General features: G+C 38.0%; 4 protein-coding genes across 7 annotated transcripts in view; 1 reads left to right on the forward strand and 3 right to left on the reverse strand.

The window, feature by feature from the left end:
- Positions 1 to 1,076: 1,076 nt before the first annotated feature.
- cbll1 (Cbl proto-oncogene-like 1, E3 ubiquitin protein ligase) lies at positions 1,077 to 4,439 on the reverse strand. 2 transcript variants are annotated; one of them, XM_056237304.1, is made up of 6 exons: positions 4,366 to 4,439; positions 3,286 to 3,444; positions 3,080 to 3,183; positions 2,901 to 2,984; positions 2,749 to 2,822; positions 1,077 to 2,362 (listed from the first exon to the last, which is right to left on the reverse strand). In XM_056237304.1, exons 1-6 carry the CDS (start codon positions 4,376 to 4,378, stop codon positions 1,333 to 1,335), a joined length of 1,464 nt encoding a protein of 487 aa, XP_056093279.1. In that variant the 5' UTR covers positions 4,379 to 4,439; the 3' UTR covers positions 1,077 to 1,332. The 2 variants fall into 2 exon arrangements, with proteins under 2 accessions (XP_056093279.1, XP_056093278.1); XM_056237303.1 differs by having other exon boundaries at positions 3,080 to 3,186.
- A 1,624-nt stretch (positions 4,440 to 6,063) lies between these two features.
- On the forward strand, positions 6,064 to 8,785 carry bik (BCL2 interacting killer). Of its 3 annotated transcripts, none has more exons than XM_056237291.1 (6): positions 6,064 to 6,143; positions 6,229 to 6,257; positions 7,356 to 7,456; positions 7,543 to 7,683; positions 7,798 to 7,909; positions 8,619 to 8,785. In XM_056237291.1, exons 3-6 carry the CDS (start codon positions 7,362 to 7,364, stop codon positions 8,709 to 8,711), a joined length of 441 nt encoding a protein of 146 aa, XP_056093266.1. In that variant the 5' UTR covers positions 6,064 to 6,143; positions 6,229 to 6,257; positions 7,356 to 7,361; the 3' UTR covers positions 8,712 to 8,785. The 3 variants fall into 3 exon arrangements, with proteins under 3 accessions (XP_056093266.1, XP_056093268.1, XP_056093267.1); XM_056237293.1 differs by having other exon boundaries at positions 7,801 to 7,909; XM_056237292.1 differs by lacking the exons at positions 6,064 to 6,143; positions 6,229 to 6,257 and having other exon boundaries at positions 6,938 to 7,456.
- A 262-nt stretch (positions 8,786 to 9,047) lies between these two features.
- Positions 9,048 to 11,227, reverse strand: mcat (malonyl CoA:ACP acyltransferase (mitochondrial)). Its single transcript, XM_056237290.1, has 4 exons — positions 10,580 to 11,227; positions 10,359 to 10,446; positions 9,635 to 9,852; positions 9,048 to 9,515 (listed from the first exon to the last, which is right to left on the reverse strand). Exons 1-4 carry the CDS (start codon positions 10,985 to 10,987, stop codon positions 9,105 to 9,107), a joined length of 1,125 nt encoding a protein of 374 aa, XP_056093265.1. The 5' UTR covers positions 10,988 to 11,227; the 3' UTR covers positions 9,048 to 9,104.
- An 827-nt stretch (positions 11,228 to 12,054) lies between these two features.
- rap1b (RAP1B, member of RAS oncogene family) overlaps positions 12,055 to 18,489 on the reverse strand; it is a 58,771-nt gene continuing 52,336 nt past the window's right edge. Inside the window, exons 6-8 of the mRNA XM_056237240.1 lie at positions 17,824 to 17,967; positions 14,199 to 14,314; positions 12,055 to 14,045 (exon numbers count right to left, since the gene is read on the reverse strand). Coding sequence (XP_056093215.1) covers positions 14,228 to 14,314; positions 17,824 to 17,967 — 231 coding nt within the window. The 3' untranslated portion in view covers positions 12,055 to 14,045; positions 14,199 to 14,227. The remainder of the gene's footprint in view (positions 14,046 to 14,198; positions 14,315 to 17,823; positions 17,968 to 18,489) is intronic.

The following is an 18,489-nucleotide window of genomic DNA, read 5'->3' on the forward strand; positions in this document are numbered from 1 at the left end:
GTTTGAAATTGGGGCCTACACTTTTGGATATTACTAATGTAATTGGTTAAGACAATTTTAACTAACGTTTAATGATAACAATTCTTACCTTACAAGCCAGGTCCTCCTTTTTCCCTCCGCTATGGTCGTCATCTCCCGCACGTGTTTCTGTTCAGAGAGCAAAGTCAAGTCAGTACAGCCTCAGGTGATTTCCATTCTCCACGGTCCTGCAAATGTTTCCTCTTTGACATGTAGAGACATGGAACATGCTGAAAAACTGTAAGGCATTCAGTTTTTAAAGTGCACAATGTGTTTGTCAGGGCTGCGGATGGATTTCTGAAATCGGTATTCAAGACGGACCAATCAAAAACTTTACGAGCTAGCTGAATTATGTTGCGGAAATAGTAAATGTAATGTGCTAAAAGATTATGATAGATTTACAGCTTTGTCTCGTCATTAAACGTAGTTTCATTGTCTAATTTAGCTTTAATAATTTTTCGGCTTCTCTTTTCCTGTGAAGTCCACACCATCCCAGCAAAAATGTATATGTTGCAGCTTGCAGTGCCTATGTTCCTTATTACCTTTATATATTTATTTATGTAAACTTTTGTAGTTTAACAATTAATTTCAATGAATTCATATCCAATTTCCTCTGTAGAGTGTTTTGGACAGACCATAATTCAATACTAGAATTATGTATGTATTTTGCTTTTGAAAATCCTGTCATGTTAATACAGGTGATTTTTTATAATGAATGTGTTTGTAAACAAATTTCTTGTAATAAAAGTAAAAGAACTATACACCACCTGCTTTTAATTTACATGTTATAGACAGCGAATATGTAAACATTTATGAGACATGTAGGTTTTACAAATATTGCAAACAGCCAATTAAGAGAAAAAAAAAAGTATACATTTTGGACAGCTTCATGTATAACATTTACCTGTCTGTTTTCAGCCAAACTTTCAGGACCATTAAAAAAAAGATTGAATATAAACTCCAAGCTCGTTTTTGTCAAGACATATCAAGATATATTGACTTTAAAATAAAATAAAATTTAAGACACTAGGTGAGAGAGTAGATGAACGCATTAAAAGCGCATTTAATTTGTACATTTAATTTTGATTACATTCAAGAAACATTCAACAATCAACAAAAGCCCCTAAAATGCAGCATGTATGGGCTCAATTATTGAAAAGTAAATGTTTGAATATCTGACGACAAGATTTAAAACACCACTCAGTACTGATCTCTACTATACAGTTATTATTTTCAGACTATAAAATATGCATTCGAATCCCTGCCAAGTTTACATACTAAATCACTTTGTTTAGCAACAACAAAAACACATTATTACTGGTAATATGGTCTGTAGCGGCCCTGATCCGGGTGATGCGGCCCCGGCATCTGTCCCTGTGGAGGGGGACCCTGCATTCGGGGAGGAGGACCCCTGGGGGCCGGCCACATTCCTGGACTCATGCCCCCCGGCTGGTTAAACGGCGGGCTGAGTGTGCTCTTGTCCTCAGGAAACTGTGGGTTGTAATGATGGGGTGGCGGGGCGTTGACAGGGGGTCCACCGTGTTGAGGGGGTGGCCCGGGTGGAGGATGGTTCATAAACGGGGGCATCTGACCAATGAGGTGTCCGGGAGGCGGGGTAATGGGTGGGGGGACAGACGACAGTGGCGGAGGGGCCTGGTTGAAAACCATGTGAGGTGTGTTAGAGCCCTGTCCCGGGTGCGGCATGGGGTGATTGATGGGGGGAGGGGGCGGAGGGGGTCCGTAGTGCTGCTGAGGTGGCGCCATCATGTGATGCGGATGGGTCACGACGGGCTGACCTGGATAGTCTCCGGGGTGATGGTGAGGGGGTGGAGCATTGCCAGGCTGGGGAAGTGTGTCACGTGATGGTCCGGAGCTCGCAGAATCGTCCTGGATGGGAACCGTGATGAGGTTGCTGTGCTTTCGCGTGGTGACGGTCGAGATGCGGAAGGTCTCCTGAGAGAGAGAGCGGGATGGCCCCATGTCTCCCGGCGGTTGGCCTTGCGGAGGTCGGTGGTCATCGTGGGAGGAAGAGGGAGGTTGGCTGTAGGGGTCGTGACCTTGATGAGCCAGAGGAGGAGGGATGAGCACATGAGGCTTGGGCAGGTGAGGCGGAGGCACGCGGAAGCGGTCGGACACCTCCGAGGCTGGAGGAAGGTGGAGAGGGTCAGAGCGGCTGCTAGAGCTCTTGCCGGACCGCATGTGTCGGTGGTTGATGTGGGCCTGCAGGTCCCTCTGGGACAGATAGGTGCGTTTGCACCCCTGAACGATACTACACATGTGGAGGGAGCCACGCTGGCACTGTTCAATCCGCTGGACCGGGTCTGTACAGCTGTACATGTTCAGACTGGAAGCAGAGAGGACATATGGAGAAGCATCAGTAAAACATCAACGTTATGAACATTAGTACAAACCATTATCAATGTTGAAAACAGTTGCTTTTTCATGATTCTTTCATGTTTAAAAGAACAGCATTTATTTGAAATAGATATCTTTTGTAATAATAAAAAAATCTTTAGTCAGTTTAGTGATAAATTTAATGCACCCTTGCTGAATAAAACCTAAATCTTTCTTTCTAAGTACAGACTCCAAACTTTTGCACGTTAGGGTATATAATCCAGTCCTATATCTGCATCAAGCCAAGCATTCTCTATTAAAGTATTATACAACAGTTTAAGGCCATATTTGTATGCAAACGCTTAAGTAGAGGCAAGAACTGCTTCTTATTCTTACCCTGGACACATCTTATCACCCTTCCTTTCATGATGCAATGCACACTCGTAGCAGAAAACATGCTTACATGGGATCTGCAAAGAAATAATATAACTTCACCAAAAAGCTGTCACTTGTAAATTGAACATTTGTTAAACATCAACTGCTCTCACCATACGGCCATATGTTTTAATTGGCAGTCCACATTTGTCACAAAAATGGACGGGTGTCTCATCCTTTTCACCGATCAAGTTTAGCTAGAAAAACAAAAAAACAAGAGTGACCACAACACTTCAAACATGAGCAATCGAGAGGTGAGTACATTTTACAATATATATTTATATAGATGTACCTTGTAATCCCAGTACAGCTGCTGTGGGAACCGACGCTGAGTTGCAAATGCGTCTCCTGCTTTCACACCACAATCAAATCGGTCTTCCTTCTTGAAGTTAAACCCTTCTAGCAGAAACACAAGCTCCATTTAGTGCATCATAATATCTGATAATATGCTTGATAAAATGTAAAAAAAATGTGTCAATGAAAATATATAGACAATACCTTCTTCTCCAGAATGGGCTTTGGGTGGTAACCGTCCCGCTGGTCTCTGCGGTCGTGGGGCAGGTTTATTCCTGGCCTGTTTGGGAAGAAGTTTGATTGGGATCCTCCTCCTGACATCAGGACCACCTAACGGCCCATCTGTACCCTGCATATCATTGTCTGCATTGAAGAACAAAAATTAAGTGTTCATTTTGACCTTCAGTCAAAAACTGCACCTTAATTAGTTGTTAATACCTGTACATAATCAGTGAATGTCTTGATTTTAAATGGATAATTCACCAAAATGGAAATTCTGTCATCACTCAACCTCAAGTTTTTCCAAACCTGTGTCAGTTTCTTTCTTCTGTTGAACACAAAAGAAGATAGTTTAAAGAATGTTGGTAACCAGACAGTAGCCATTGACTCCCATAGTATTTTTTGTCCTACTAGACGTCAATGGGTCCCGTCAAATGTGTGATTACCAACATTCTTTAAAATATCTTCTTTTGTGTTCAGCAGAAGAAAGAAACTCATACAGGTTTGGAACAACTTGAGGGTGAGTAAATGATGACTAAAGAAATTCATTTTTGGGTGAACTATCCCTTTAACAAATCACAAACTGAGACATGATCTGAGTAGCTCTGAATAAAACGCATCTGCATGCAGTCTGTATCGATTAATACGAAATATATCTAACGTTAGAAGACAGATGAAACATTTGCATTTGTGCATAACTAAGACGATATTTCTGCTAGGTTAACGTTAACACTGAAACTGATGTGAGCGATACAACAAAATTCAGCTCAGACGCGATTAGGTTACCCTAAATAACCTCAAAGACTGTACGTATTTATTTACATCATGATGCAGGCTTTTTTAAAGATGAATAAACGGAATCAGGAAGATAAACGCCACATTGACATAGAGGCCATAACCCATAGTGATATAGGAAAAGGTCTTTAACCAGGCATACACAAGATGTAGCTCGTCTTTCCATATGTAAACATATGTAAAAGTTTAGCGCAGTTATTTTGTGGTTATAAGAAACGCGTTTTGGGTCAAATAAACCTAAGATTGAAAACCATAAATTTCCCTCCTTACCACTGTGGTCCATAACTATGTGAAGCCAATGTTCGACGGCACTTCCGTTTTCTACACTTCAAAATAAAAGTCTCTGGTTGTTTTCAAAATAAAACAAAAAGTTTCTGATTGTTTTCCAAGCAAAACAAAACCCTGCAAAACCATTAAATAAATAAATGTAAGGTTATGCTTGAAATTATTGTTTACATCTGAATTTCTTCAGAAAGCAATTGTGAATTTTAAATTTTCGTTTAATGTACAGATGTGGCTAAATGTATTGGCAGTGACACATTTTGATTCAAAAAGTTTGCTGCATCAGAATTTATTATTATTATTATTATTATTTTTTTAAAATATTATTGTTTCTACGGTATACTGGAAAACAATGATAAGCGTTTCATACGTTTTAAAAGCTTTTATTGACAAAAACATTCAATATGCAGAGAGTCAGTGTTTATGATGTTGACAATTCTTCTTCATAACCTGTGCAATTCGATCTGGCATGCTGGAAATCCTGACTGATGACGATCAATTCTTGCCTTGTTTGTGCTTGGAGATAATCACAATTTGTGGACTACTTCTTGTCCACTCAACTTTTGAGGATTGACCACAGGTTCTCAATGGGATTTAAGGTCCAGTGAGTTGGCTGGAAACTCTGGGATGTCCTGAAGCCTTCTTCACTGCAGTTAGTTGGACTGCACTGTTTTTTTTGGCCAATAAAGCTTATTTAAAATGCATCTGATCACTCTGCAGGATAATCTACAATGTGATAATCACATTATGAAATAAATGTTTTTCTCCAAAACACGTTGGGAACAATTATTTGCCCCCTTTTATTAAGTACTTTTTGCAAACTCCTTTTTCCAAGATAACAGCTCTGAGTCTTCTCCTATAATACCTGAAGAGATCAGAGACCATTCCTCCATACAGAATCTCTCCAGATCCTGCAGATTCCCAGATCCATGTTGGCGCTTCTTCTCTTCAGTTCAGCCCACTCATTTTCTATAGGGTTCAGGTCTTGCTTGGTTTTGTGCTCAGTGACCCATTTTTGTTTTGATTTTGATGTTTGTTTTTGGATCACTGTCCTGTTGGAAGATCCAAACATGGCCCGTCATAAGATTTCTAGCACAGGCTGTCAGGTTTTGATTTTTTACCTGTTCGTATTTGATCGAATCCATGATGCCATGTATCTAAACAAGATGCCCAGGACCTCTGGCAGAAAATTAGGCCCACAGCATTAAAATATCAAAAGGATTAACAATGCAGATTTATTTTTTACAGCCATCTTTGATCATATTTACCAAGGCATAATTCTGACCAGCACTGTATACATATAATATTTACACACATACAAACAAATTTACATAATATTATTTGCTCTCTCTCTCTCTCTGGAGTTAAATGCAAATCGAAGCGATAAGAAGTAAAATTGTAATTTAGGTGCACAGCAAAAGCCATAAAAGTTGCTTGGCCTGTATACCATACTATTAAATAACTTCTGAGAATTCACAGACCCACATCAACAATATTCAAAATATGTACTTACCAGAGACAGACGGAAAATGAAAGTCATTGGGTTTTTGAAATGTAAAAAATGTCCAGAGTCTGGTCCAGCAGATTAATGAATTAATCATGAATCATGAATTAATGAATTTAGTGATATCAAACCCTTTAGTGTCCTCTATTGGTCAGAAATGAAAGTGACACTTCCTGAGTGTAAAGCTGCAGGCGTGGCTCCAGGTGATCACTGTACTACTGAGACACATCACAGCAAGACACCAAGATTAAAGGACGCTGCTGTAAGTCACAGAAAATTGTCATTGATATATATTTCTCACAATACAAATATTCCTTCAAATGAAATTATTTCTTGAAATGTTGCAGGGCGGCGTCCGTTTTAATCTACAAAGAAGGTATGATCTTGCTTTTGTTTTCCATTATGCACCTGTCCTTTGTTATAAACATTTTGACTGCTGACACTAAATACGTCTATGATGAAATTCGCAGTTAGAAACATTCAAGTAGTTATAGATTAAAAATCTATTTAAAATATTCATTAGCATGCCTTAGGATGAAAACTAGTACGTTGTAGCTATCTAAAGATGACCTAATATTTAAATATACATGTTTTGATAAGATTAAGCAGTAAAAAAAAAACGTTTGTAGAAATGTAAAAGTCAGAAATTAAGATTTAAAAAAAAATATTTAAAAAAAATATTTTCCTGGTCTCAGAATGATGACTGCGTCACAGTTTATTTTGACATACTAGCCTGTGTTATCACACAGAAAACATCATTCACACTCTGTTTTAGGTTTTACGTGAACAAACAATGTAATTGTTCAGAAAAATTGTTCAGTTCGGCTTTGAGCAGTTTGGCTGATTTGAATGAGAATTTGCATTAAACCTGATGATTTCAACAGTCACATGAAGGAGAATGAAAACACATTTGTTTTTCTTTTACTAGACCCTCATAAATGATAAATGTGTTATTTATACTATAAACAACCAAAATGTATTTTAATCACATGCTCTTTCAAAACATCAAATAGTGAAAGTAAGGCCGAAGGCGAAGGACTGAGTCAGCTTTATGGTGCTGTGCATGTCTGCGCCATTTTTGTTTTATTACCACAGAAGAGCAGAGTCCTCTAGGGTTGCAGGAAGCTGTGTTTATGGCTGCAGGTGTTTTTCAAAACTTGATTGTATGTGCAATGATGTCATGTTCTAACACTATGGCAGCAGCAATAGACAAAGGCACACCCAGTGTCCTCAGGTCACATGGCCCGTGTGTTTACAGAGTGATACTAGTCCGTTGAAAGCAATAGCTACTGGATCAAGTCACGTGAGACCACAAAGGGCAGGGCGAAATAACAAAGTCCTCTTCCTCCACGCAAACAAAATAAAGAACCGCAGCAGAGAAAGGAAATAGAAAATGGTCCTCAGGCAAAGAGATGGTCAAACGTGATGCAAGAGACGGTTGAATTAGTGACATAAACATGATCACACCTTTCAGAACACGATGGTGGAAGAGACGAGACAGCCGAAAAAGGCCACATCCCTCCAGGCTGGACCTGGTGATGTAGACCACAACATTGTCTATGCCAATAATATAAGGTAATCATTTGTTCAGATTGAAATATATTGTTAATGTGAAATACAATATATTTTACGCACAAATCTTTGTTTGGTCTGAATATCAGAGTCACCCAGCTTATTGGACGACAGCTGGCTCAGATAGGGGACGACTTGGACAACAAATGGCGTGAACAACTGCCCGTCCAATTGCAGCCCTTGAATTTGGGGATTTATCTTTACGTCCTAACCAGGACAGCGTTCTCTGGGTGAGTTGAGGGCATTTACTCCCACATGCTCAAATGCCAAAAGCAAATCCATTTAGGATGCTTCGAATGAAGAGAGTGACCGTTCTGGGTGTGGTTTGTTATTACTGTAATAAGCAGGATCCTCTGCAACCTCTGGGGGTCTAAAATTATGCCAATGTTGAGGACATCCTGGTTGATTCCACAGCTTCAAAATGGCTGTCAGGAGGCTAAGAAGTGGGCAGCCTGGGTAAGGACAATATTTTTGTGTGTGTCAGTAAATAGATGTAAATATGTATAAATCTTGGGTAAGACACTCAAAAAGTCGATTTGGTTATATAGTCATAGACTAATCCAGTATAGACTACTGTTCAAAAGTTTGGGGTTGGTAAGATTATTTTTAATATAATTTTTTTTTAAATAATTTGTGTGTAAAACGAAACGTGATCATTTTTTTTTAGGATTCTGCGACGAATACAAAATTCAAAAGAACAGCATTTACTTGAGTTCGATTTTTTCATAACATTACAGATTTTTTTATTTACTGTCACTTTTGACCGATTTAATAAGTCCTTGCAGAATAAAAGTAATCATTTCTTTAAAAAAAAAAAACAACCTTACATGACAACTTTTGAATATTAGTGTAAATAAATTCAGTAGTCAATATTTGATTCTGTAAATACATTTATATGATTTTCCCATTTTTCTTTCACAAAGCATTTTACAAAGTATAATTTCTAGTCTAATTCATATTTTAGAGCCATGCACAAGTAGACAAAAATATATTCACTACAGAAATGTCCATGGTTTTGTTGTTGTATTTCGTGAATTTAAATGAAATGCACAGGCCTAGAAAGAATGCTTTCATATTTTCAGGTTTTACATAACTGTGGCAACCCTGGTATTTGAATGAAACTGTGGTACAAAACAAATGTAATAATTTTATTTACTTTTCTCAGGTGCCCAACCTTTCTGACTGGTCTCGCAGGAACACATACATACTGGCGTCTGCTTTACTACTGGTCACTGTGTCCATCTTCCTTGTAACTTAGTATGGATATGAAGACTGAAGGTGACAGTGAGGGGGTCAAGAGCTGGTCTTTGGCTCAAATATAACCATTTTGTTGATTTTTGTTTTGTTTTGCATTTTGCATTCTCTTTTATAACTGATTCAAATTAAGTGCTGGTTCACATATATACGTACGTACATATATGTGCAGGTTTTCGCAAGTTAAACATGTTTTGTGTGTGTGTATTGGGTCTATTGCTGGATAATTGGGCCAATGAATTGTTACCTCTTCCTCTAAAAGCATTTCTGCATTATTAAAGGAAGCTGGACTTTCCAAGCCATCAAGCGCAATAAAAGTTTTAAAAAAGAAAACAAAGTGTATCGTTTCTTTGTATTTATCAGCAAAAAGACAACAGATTGACTGCACAACCACTGATCAATCCTCTGTCAGTGTAACATCTACATGCGTATAGTTCTTAAAGGCCTTCATATTGCACTTCTGTAGCGTTGAACCCAAATGTCTACCAGGTCCCACCTCATAGGTGTGAGGAAACTCCTGCCCCTGGGATCTTTCATAAATCTCATGCAGCGTCTGCTCCCATTTCACCGGAGACACCAGCTGTTTGGCCAGCTGATTCCGTACGTGCTTGTCATGCATGTACCGCTTGCCGTCCACATTGGAGTGCACGGAGATCTCGGGCCGCCGTACCTCTATCTGTCTAAGGACGTCTCTCAGAGGCTCGACCGCCGGCTCCATCAGTGGCGTGTGAAAGGCCCCGCTAACCGGCAGTAGTCTCGTTCTCATGAATTTCAGCTCTCTGGAATGTCTTTGAAGGAAATCCAAAGCCTGTGTGAGAGAATGTCTGTTAAAAGCATGGAAAGGCTTAACAATTAGGTTTTTGGAAAACACATTTCTGGTCTTAGTGTATTGGTCTTTTTGCATTTATTCCAAATGATGAATCTTACCTCTTTGTGGCCAGCTATTACTCTCCCATCTGGAAAAAGGTAGTTGGCAATGGCACACACAGGCTCTTGGATACCAAGAGACAAACAGTGCTCCCTAGCTTGGACGCAGGTGTATTTGTAGTTGGCCTGAGGTCGGCCAATCACAGACAACATGCCACTAGGTACTTGGTCGGAGGCCTTCTGCATTGCTTCTGCCCTCACCTTTACTGCAAACAAAGCTGTGAGCACAGAACAGGGCATTTTGATCAAATAAATGTGTGTGAATCTCCTGAAAAATTGTTAATAACATGTCCAGGGCTCTAGGTCATATTTTACTGCCAAATCAAAATAAAAAAGTGAACACCTTTAACACATTCTGTTGACTATAAGTAACTTCGCACCTACATGTCTACTAACTCTCATTAGTGTTAGTAGAGTATTAGTAGACTGGTAGGGTTAGAATAAGTTGACATGTAGTTACAAAGTTACTTATAGTCAGTAGAATGTACAGTATGTTGAGGGACCATCAAAATAAAGAGTTAGCAGATTTTAGGCAGACAGTCTTCTAATACTCTAATGAGAGTTAGTTGACATGGAGTTGCAAAGTTACTTATAGTCAACAACAGAATGTTCAAAAGAGACCATCAAAATAAAGTGTTACCTGATATTATGCCTTAAGAAAAGGAAGACTACTTTTCAAATAGCTAATTTTGTATGTTTTTATAAACGTAAGGGTGAGTTTTACCTTCAGCAAAGTTCATTGCACCAGAGAAGACCAAAGCCGCAAATTCACCAACACTAAAACCTGCAGCAGTCACACAGCTCTCAATAGCCTATAAAGGGGGTCAATGGGTTTTACATTAGTACTGACCACATGCTCGTATATTAATTATACATGCACAGCACTGCCAATACTAATAGATGAGCTGTCCCGTCATAACTATTCTGTTATTGCGAATAACTTACTGCAGGATTTTCATGGTTCAGTCTTTCCACAGCCGCCAGTGAGCAGACAAACACAGCTGGCTGGCAATGAACAGTCTTCATCAGATCTTTCTCGGGTCCATTCAAGCAGAGTGACAGCAGGTCATAACCAAGCACCTTCTGAGCGACAGCAAACATTTCTTTGACATTTCCATACTTCAACAGTCCCTTTCCCATACCGACGAACTGACTGCCCTGTCCGGGGAACAGAATGACAGACGCGCTCCCCGGAACTCTGCGGGTTCTCCTGGGCTTCTCCTCACCAGAGCTGGACTGAGTTCCATCAGATGAGATGGGGACATCTGACAGTTTTCTGCAAAGGTAGACAGTCGCCTTATTCCGAAACAGACGAACTTTACTACAACACCTGAGAGTCACGCTGAGATTCATGATAAAAACTTGTTTGTTCAAATGAAATTCAACATGTATGTTTCAGAATGCACTCTTACTGCGGAGGTCAAATGCACATTACTCTTGTTTTGGAGCGTCACAGGAAGACAACGCGCACATGCGTCACACGAACTATACAGTATTCCTGCGATATCATGATTTTATCAGACAATATTAACATTTAGAAAACCAAAATACTTCTGTAGCACTCTCGTGTTTCCCACATATGCCATGTGTGGATTTTTCTTCTGTTCGTATCCCGTTTAGTCCGGCAAACGACAAAAGCACAGCGTCACCTAGTGTACTGGATGTCATAATCTGTGTTAATGTCGTGATAATCCCTGCATATATAAAATAGTAAACATATGAATATATTTTAAATGTATTTACACAAAAATGAGACTGTTGCTAGGTGTCATGGGGAGAAGTCGTCACAAAGGCACATCAGGTCGGGGCAAGTTGTCACACATGTAAATGTTTGTTTGTTTGTTTGTTTAGTGATTCTGTTGATCATTACAGATCTGTTGGCCAAAACAATTGCCTGAAATTATATTGGCCTATGTTACCATTAGATGTAGGTTTCTGCTGTTTCGGGAAATTAATAATTCATATATAAAGTAACAATTCTCTCTCACACACACACAATATACATATATAATATACACATATATAATATATATACACACACATAGGATATGTTACTAATATATTTATATAATATGATACTGTAGCGGCAGCCTATATTGCTACTAAATGATGGTGTATTCTGAAGTGATACATGGTTTGAAAAATCACCAGTTAGACAGCAGACGGCTGAATGTATCATCAGTGGATAAAGGCAAGCACTGGAGTGCAAGACCAATATTTTTCATCTGCAGAAACCATACGGCCAAAAACCCATCCATTATATTCCTGGGAAATTAAAAAATACCTGTCATCCTGAATTTCCTTTCAGTTCATGCTTAATGCAAAGCAACCGACTTCCTTTTTTTAAATGATTAAATCTCAATAATATATATATCATAATCATAATAATACCTTTGCAGCAAACGTGTCATGGTAGAGAGTACGTTAAATGCTTTCGTTTTTTTTATTTTTTATTGGACTGACAGAAAATGCTTAAACAATACACAAAACATTCAACCGGCAAAAACTGGCTTCTTGTGAGCCCTTGCATGGCAATCCAATTTATTAAACTACAGATGCTCGGTTATACAAAATTGCACCACTTTTAATTAAGGCTTTTAAGTTGACACTTGGCCATCCACCCACCCTTACCTCCCTCCACCCGCCACCCATCAGAAGCAGATGATGTTGCAGTTGAAATACTGTGCCTCTGTCTCAATCCAAAGGTCCCCCCATCCCCCCCCCAACCCCCAATTTTCCCTCAAAACCTAAACAGCATCCAGGCATTTGCTCGCAGTAATCAGAACAACACACGACTCGTAATGTTGACCTTTGTCCGCTGCTGCTCGGACACTCCCTATGAGTCGTGTTCTTCACTTTACACAGTGCAAATCCTCAAAGCACTCATAAACAATTCATTGTGTGTACATACGGCATGCTGCACCCTGTCGCTTTGATGTTTAAAGAGACAAGTATTTAATGCTACAACATTCTTTATGATTGCACTTGATGCACAACTAATTCTTTTAATTTTTTTTTAATCAATTATTCCCATTTTTTTCTCGCTTAACACAAAGTTCCCACACCCCCACATTCAGTTAATCCAACAGTAACGAAGACAGAAAACGTCAAATTATTACAAAGTCGAAACAGTCACTAACAGACATCTTTTCCTCACTCTTTACTGACAGGATCCAATATTTGGTTTTCATATCCTCGGTTTACACCAGATGCATCAGCAAGCAAGGGGAAGGGGGCGAAGTTTGAGTATCGAGAGTGACAGTTTGTTGTTCCTGTGTATGAAAACCCCCAATTCTTTCAAATATAAACTGTGTACATGTCCTACATTTGATCAGGATCAGCTTTGTCAAGAGGGATTTGACTACTTATTATGAAACCACCCAAAAGATGAGCTTCTGACAGATATGGGTGGTACTAAAAAATGAAATTTTCAAACCCTTTATTTTGAATACCCCCTTTTAAAAAAAAAAAAAAAAAAGCCTGCTGTACAAAGTTTCCTTGTAAACAAAACAAAGAAAGCCGGCATGGCCAATGAGATGGACCTAAGATCACGGAAATGAAGTTTAGAGGGAATCTTCATGGGAAATAAAGAGGAAAAAAGACTTAACACATATTTGAAGGCAACATCTGAGGCTAAGGACAATGATAGTGACAGAAAAAAATTATATTTTTGAACTTTTTACATGTACATCACTGTATCCACAGGTTTTTCCTAAGGTAAAACTCAATAGCTGTTGCGAATATAACATCTGCATAGAGCAAAAAATCTAGTAATTTTATAAAAGAGAAAAAAAGGCAGATGATAAGGAAATCATGTTTAGAATAAAAGCAAAAAAACAACAACAACAACAACAGTTACAAACAAATAAAAAAACAAAACAAAATCAAGGAGTGAAAGTTAGCTGTAAGAATGGTTTATATAGGAGCTCTTTGGACTTCCCCTCCTCTCTGGCTAAAATAGTGGTGCTTATAAATATCATTGTAATTGCCATGGCAACGTGCACAGCCTGGTTAGACATTCCCTCCTTACATTTACAACGGTGGCTGTCTCCGTTAGCGATAACACTGCGTGTATAGGCTCTGTATTTTTTAAATTCTTTTTGTCTAGCTCTGTATTCATTTACTCATTTAATTTTTTTATTCAGTTGCATACAGTTAGAATATATATTTATATATTTATATGTAAAAATCTCTTTCTCGCGACATTGGAGAGTGATGATGGTTATCTATGTGCAAAAAACTGTCATGGTACTGTAGCCTTGATTCCATTGGTTGGTTGTTGGTTGGTTGTTGGTTGGTTGGTTGGTTGGTTTGTTAAAGGGGCATCACCACATAGGAAAGTCCATTCGATGTTAGGTTTTAGTAACGTCGGAATGCTGGCACTGCTGAAAGACACAGCAGTAAATCAGACCTGCAGGAAGAAAAAAAAAAAGAAAGAAGTGTAATCACTTTTGGATCTAAATATAACCTGATTTCTATGGTTTCTATAAAAAGGGGCTTTAGAGCATTGATTGTGCTGAGCTGTCAATCATTTTTGCTCAGCCAATGATAGTTGAGATCCTACCTGGCTCAGAGCAAAAGAACAGCTGTATATTAGAGAAGCTGGCAGGTGGACTTTTTGCGTGCCTTTCCAGGTACTGGAGTTTTCCTGTTGATTTGCCGAACCAGGTCATAGAAGATCTGCAGAGAGAGAGAAAACATTTCTCAGTGAACTCATCAATGTGCTGTCAGATTGGATGTGTTTGTAAAGAGGCCAAATCTCAGAAAAGACAAGACCCATTTTTCATGATGACAGTCTAGACCTCTGATAGTCAACCTGTACTTTTAATGTTAGTGTTGTGGTTCAAAGTGTCACTTTTGCTCCAGAACTGTATAGAGTCAACATACATTTACAGATATTCGCTATTCTTTTAAGTGATTTTTACTTATTTAATTAAATAATTATAGAATAAAATAAAAAACAACAAAAAAACAACCCCAAACCAAGAAACCAAACAAAAACACACAACAAATAAAACGAAAAAAATAATAATAAAAAAGAATCTAAAAAAAACAAAAAAAACAGAACAACTAAATGAAATGAAAATAGAACTAAACAAAAATACGTTTTTGGTTGACGACACTCAACCCCTCTACAACCACCTGTGAAACCATGATCCAGCGATCCACTTTTTTAATAAATTCCCGATGGATGGATAAAATCAACGTCTATCCTGCATTTTATCTCTTTGAATATCCTGTTTCACTCATAAATATGTCACATTACAGAGTTATACTACATCATACTCATTATTTTATTTGCATGTCTAATGATACAGTATGTGAAAACCATATGTTGTCTCTTTTTTGGCAATAAGATCACATTTACAGCGAAAATATAAAACCAAGCTCCCAGCTCTTAATGCAAAGCATATTCGGGTGGTGTTTTTAAAATGTGGCTTTTACAAACAAATGAAATGTGTCTACTTGGCTCCCAAACTGGGACAAGTACTACAGCTCTAGACCGAAACAGAGAGAAATCACTCATTCAGAGGAGTGGACACTTCCCCTCACAGATGTTCAGCTCCCAGAGGAGACAAAACAGCTCCTGCATCATCAATCAGTTCCACACAACATCTGCAGCTTTTACGCAATGACCAGAGATAAACTACCGTAGCAGACAGAAACATGTTAAACAACACCGGCAATACAGCAGGATTTGTAGTAAAGTCTCTGCCACCATGTGTTGTGTATAGAAGCAGATTTGGGATGTGAATGGAGAAGGATAAGCTCATAATCCATGCTTCGATATACGGAACAACAGATGATCTCAGATATGCGAGATAAACAGATGCAGAACTACAGGATGCACCTTACTAAAAGGTTTTGGAAATCAGCACAAAGTAGCAAACTTGCGCCGATTAACAGAGCAAATGGGCTTGCCTGAACCCCATCAAATCAATAATGGCTTTTCCCTCTTCATTTATTGAATGGAAAGTGGATAAATGAAAAGATTTGACCATAGCAACAATTCCAAGCGAGAGAGAAAGCCCCGCCAGCACCAAATTTCCTGTCTAATCCTGTCATGTCCTGTTCAATTAGCTTTTTGCATTGCTTTGTCCATGAAGATCAACTTTTCAAAGTCACTTACACAACTTTGACTTTGTGTTGAAAATATATTTTGCTACTGAAAATAGTTTTAAACAGAATCAACTGTTGTTGAACAACGGAAAGTGCCAAATACAGAAAAAAATATACTAAATGTCGACACTCTATGCCACTTGTACAAATGAACAAACTTTTAAACAAAAAAATAATACATTAAACTAGTGCTGTAAAATCGATTAATAGATGTATAACACACACACACACACACACACACACACACACACACACACACACACACACACACACACACACACACACACACACACACACACACACACACACACACACACACACACACACACACATATATATATAATATAAACAAAAACTTTTATGTTAGATGCGACTAATTGATTTGACAGCACAAATTATTTGCACAGTATTTTATATTGAAGTTTATGACTAAAAATAATTTGTTACCATGATCTATTTTCTTAACATTAATTGCAAAATACTCATATATAAGATATTGGATTATTGCTGTCTTAATAATTAAATGCTTAATGCATATTCAGTTATTTTACACTAAAATATTGACAAATATTGACAATTTCCTACTGTCATGAAATTACATAATGATTATTAGTGGATTTTTAGTACCTTTGGGCTTCAAAAATGAACAAAAAGTGCCTGTTGGAACATGAGACTGCAAAGAAACATGTAAGAATGTGAGAAAAAAAAAGCACTCCGGCTGTGTTAACTGAAAGTAATGAATCACTTTGACTGGTCTCTCTCAACTGAAGTTCCTCATTATCTTATTGAGAGCTCAATAAGCTTGGTATCTGGATTTCGCTTACAGGAGAGTCTGAGACTTTAATGATGATGACGCAGGTCTGCGCTTTGACATGAGTAAATGAATAATCCTGAAGCAATGCCAAAGCGCCATTAAAAAAAGGCGAAGACCTCAAATCATCACCTTCTGCCCTGCAGTAACCCCTCATAAACTACAAGACATACTCCAGCTCAGCACATGGGTTTCATATAACTCAGCGTGTAAGGAGAACCAAGCAAGCACAGTCAAACTGCTATAACCAACTGGACTTTCTAACTGACTGAACTCAAAGCAGCACTGTGTCATGTAGGCAGAGTCGTGCTGCTCACAAAAGGGTGTTTTGTGTCTGACTGCCGCAGCTGACTGCCTGTTTTGCTAATGTGTGACTACGCGTTCATGGAGAGATATCACTAGCTGACAATGACACTCTTCTGAGACCCCAGCAGAGAAGAGCAGCTCCATGGTGACGCCAGCACAGGCATGACAGAAGACAACTCAAGCCTGACCTGAACTGAAAAGACTGGGGAAAAATCATGCCCATACACAGCCTATGTAGGTGTACATACATATATTGTGTGTGTGTGTGTATACATATACTGCACACATTTACATACATACATGCATATATACTTATACATATACATATATATATATATACATACATATAGCTGTCATATTAATTGATATATAATATTCATTTATATATCTATATAATATATACATATATATAAATGAATCGTATATATCAATGAATATGACAGCTATATGTATGTTTATATATATATATGGAATAATGGAATAGCTTATATATGAGGATTTCGCAAAAACCGTATGAAAAAATATCTGTGGTTCAAAAACAAAAACTTTAGGTTATAGGTCTTAGTTCATAAAGTAAAATATAAAATACTGTGCAAAATAAATGTTTCATTTCATTTTTTTTTTTATTAAAAAAGAATTTCATTTGAAATTAAGTAAAAAAAATATATTTAATTAAATTATTTTAAAGGTATACACAAAGGTAAGTTCATTTGATTGTACAAAAAAAAATTGTACATTACATTTTTAGTATAAAAAAGTGCCCCTGCTGGTAGATGCTGTAACTACACCATTAAAAAACATTGCCCATTGATGGCAATTCAAAAGTAGCCATGTATCCTCAGAAATAAATATTGGAATGTATTGTAAAAACTTCTTTAACGGGAGCAATTTGACTTTTTGGAGCATAATAGGTAAAGAGATGCCTTGATCGTTTCCATCAAATCACGCTCACCTCGTTGACGTTAATCTTGGACTTTGCAGAGGACTCCAGGAAAGCACAGCTGTTCCACTGGCGGGCGAGATTCTGGCCCTGTTCTTTCCCGACCACCCTCTCGTCTTCCAGATCACACTTATTACCCACCAGGATCATCGGCACCTGAAAGGAAACGCTTCGACTGAGTTTACAGAAATAAGATAATACTGTAATTCAATGGTTAAGGGATTAGAAGAACAAATAAAGGCATTGTGCATTTGAGAAGCAGGGACAATTAATTAGCATTTTCAGCACACCACTGAGAAGTAATAAAGTAGTTTATTAGATTAGGAAAAGAAATAAAAAAAACAATAGTTAAAATAGAAGTGCATACAGTCATGATTTCCTGATGTACAAATGCTTCTCTATTAGTTTTTCCATCTAGGGAGCTATTTAGAGACATTAGCAGAAACAGGCGTTGCTACATTAGCAGAAATCATTCTTGAGGGGAAAGAGTTTGCTACAGCTGTTGAAAAAGCCACAAAAAAGGTAAAAAGAAGAGATAGAAGAAACCCCTTTGGTCATTTCGAAGCTCTAGATGCAATCATATTTGCATTTAACACCACAAAAGCAGCTAAAAATCCCACACAACTCTCATCTTTTCAAACGAAACGCAGTCCAAATATCCTAGCAGAAGTGAAACTA

Source organism: Rhinichthys klamathensis, unplaced genomic scaffold, assembly GCF_029890125.1.
Source record: "Rhinichthys klamathensis goyatoka isolate OS25496 unplaced genomic scaffold, OSU_Roscu_1.1 h1tg000485l_1, whole genome shotgun sequence".
Lineage (NCBI taxonomy): Eukaryota > Metazoa > Chordata > Actinopteri > Cypriniformes > Leuciscidae > Rhinichthys > Rhinichthys klamathensis.

Bases quoted from the DNA above. Each gene is read 5' to 3' on its own strand.
- cbll1 (XM_056237303.1), bottom strand. The intron at 2,823-2,900 runs GTGAGAGCAGTT...ATTTCTTTGCAG, and splicing joins TTAAAACATATGGCCGTATG to ATCCCATGTAAGCATGTTTT. The intron at 2,363-2,748 runs GTAAGAATAAGA...CTCTGCTTCCAG, and splicing joins GGTGATAAGATGTGTCCAGG to TCTGAACATGTACAGCTGTA.
- bik (XM_056237291.1), top strand. From the start codon at position 7,362: ATGGTGGAAGAGACGAGACAGCCGAAAAAGGCCACATCCCTCCAGGCT. The intron at 7,684-7,797 runs GTGAGTTGAGGG...TACTGTAATAAG, and splicing joins ACCAGGACAGCGTTCTCTGG to CAGGATCCTCTGCAACCTCT. The intron at 7,910-8,618 runs GTAAGGACAATA...TACTTTTCTCAG, and splicing joins CTAAGAAGTGGGCAGCCTGG to GTGCCCAACCTTTCTGACTG.
- mcat (XM_056237290.1), bottom strand. From the start codon at position 10,987: ATGAATCTCAGCGTGACTCTCAGGTGTTGTAGTAAAGTTCGTCTGTTT. The intron at 10,447-10,579 runs GTAAGTTATTCG...CCCCCTTTATAG, and splicing joins TGAACCATGAAAATCCTGCA to GCTATTGAGAGCTGTGTGAC. The intron at 9,853-10,358 runs GTAAAACTCACC...CTGTGCTCACAG, and splicing joins TGCAATGAACTTTGCTGAAG to CTTTGTTTGCAGTAAAGGTG.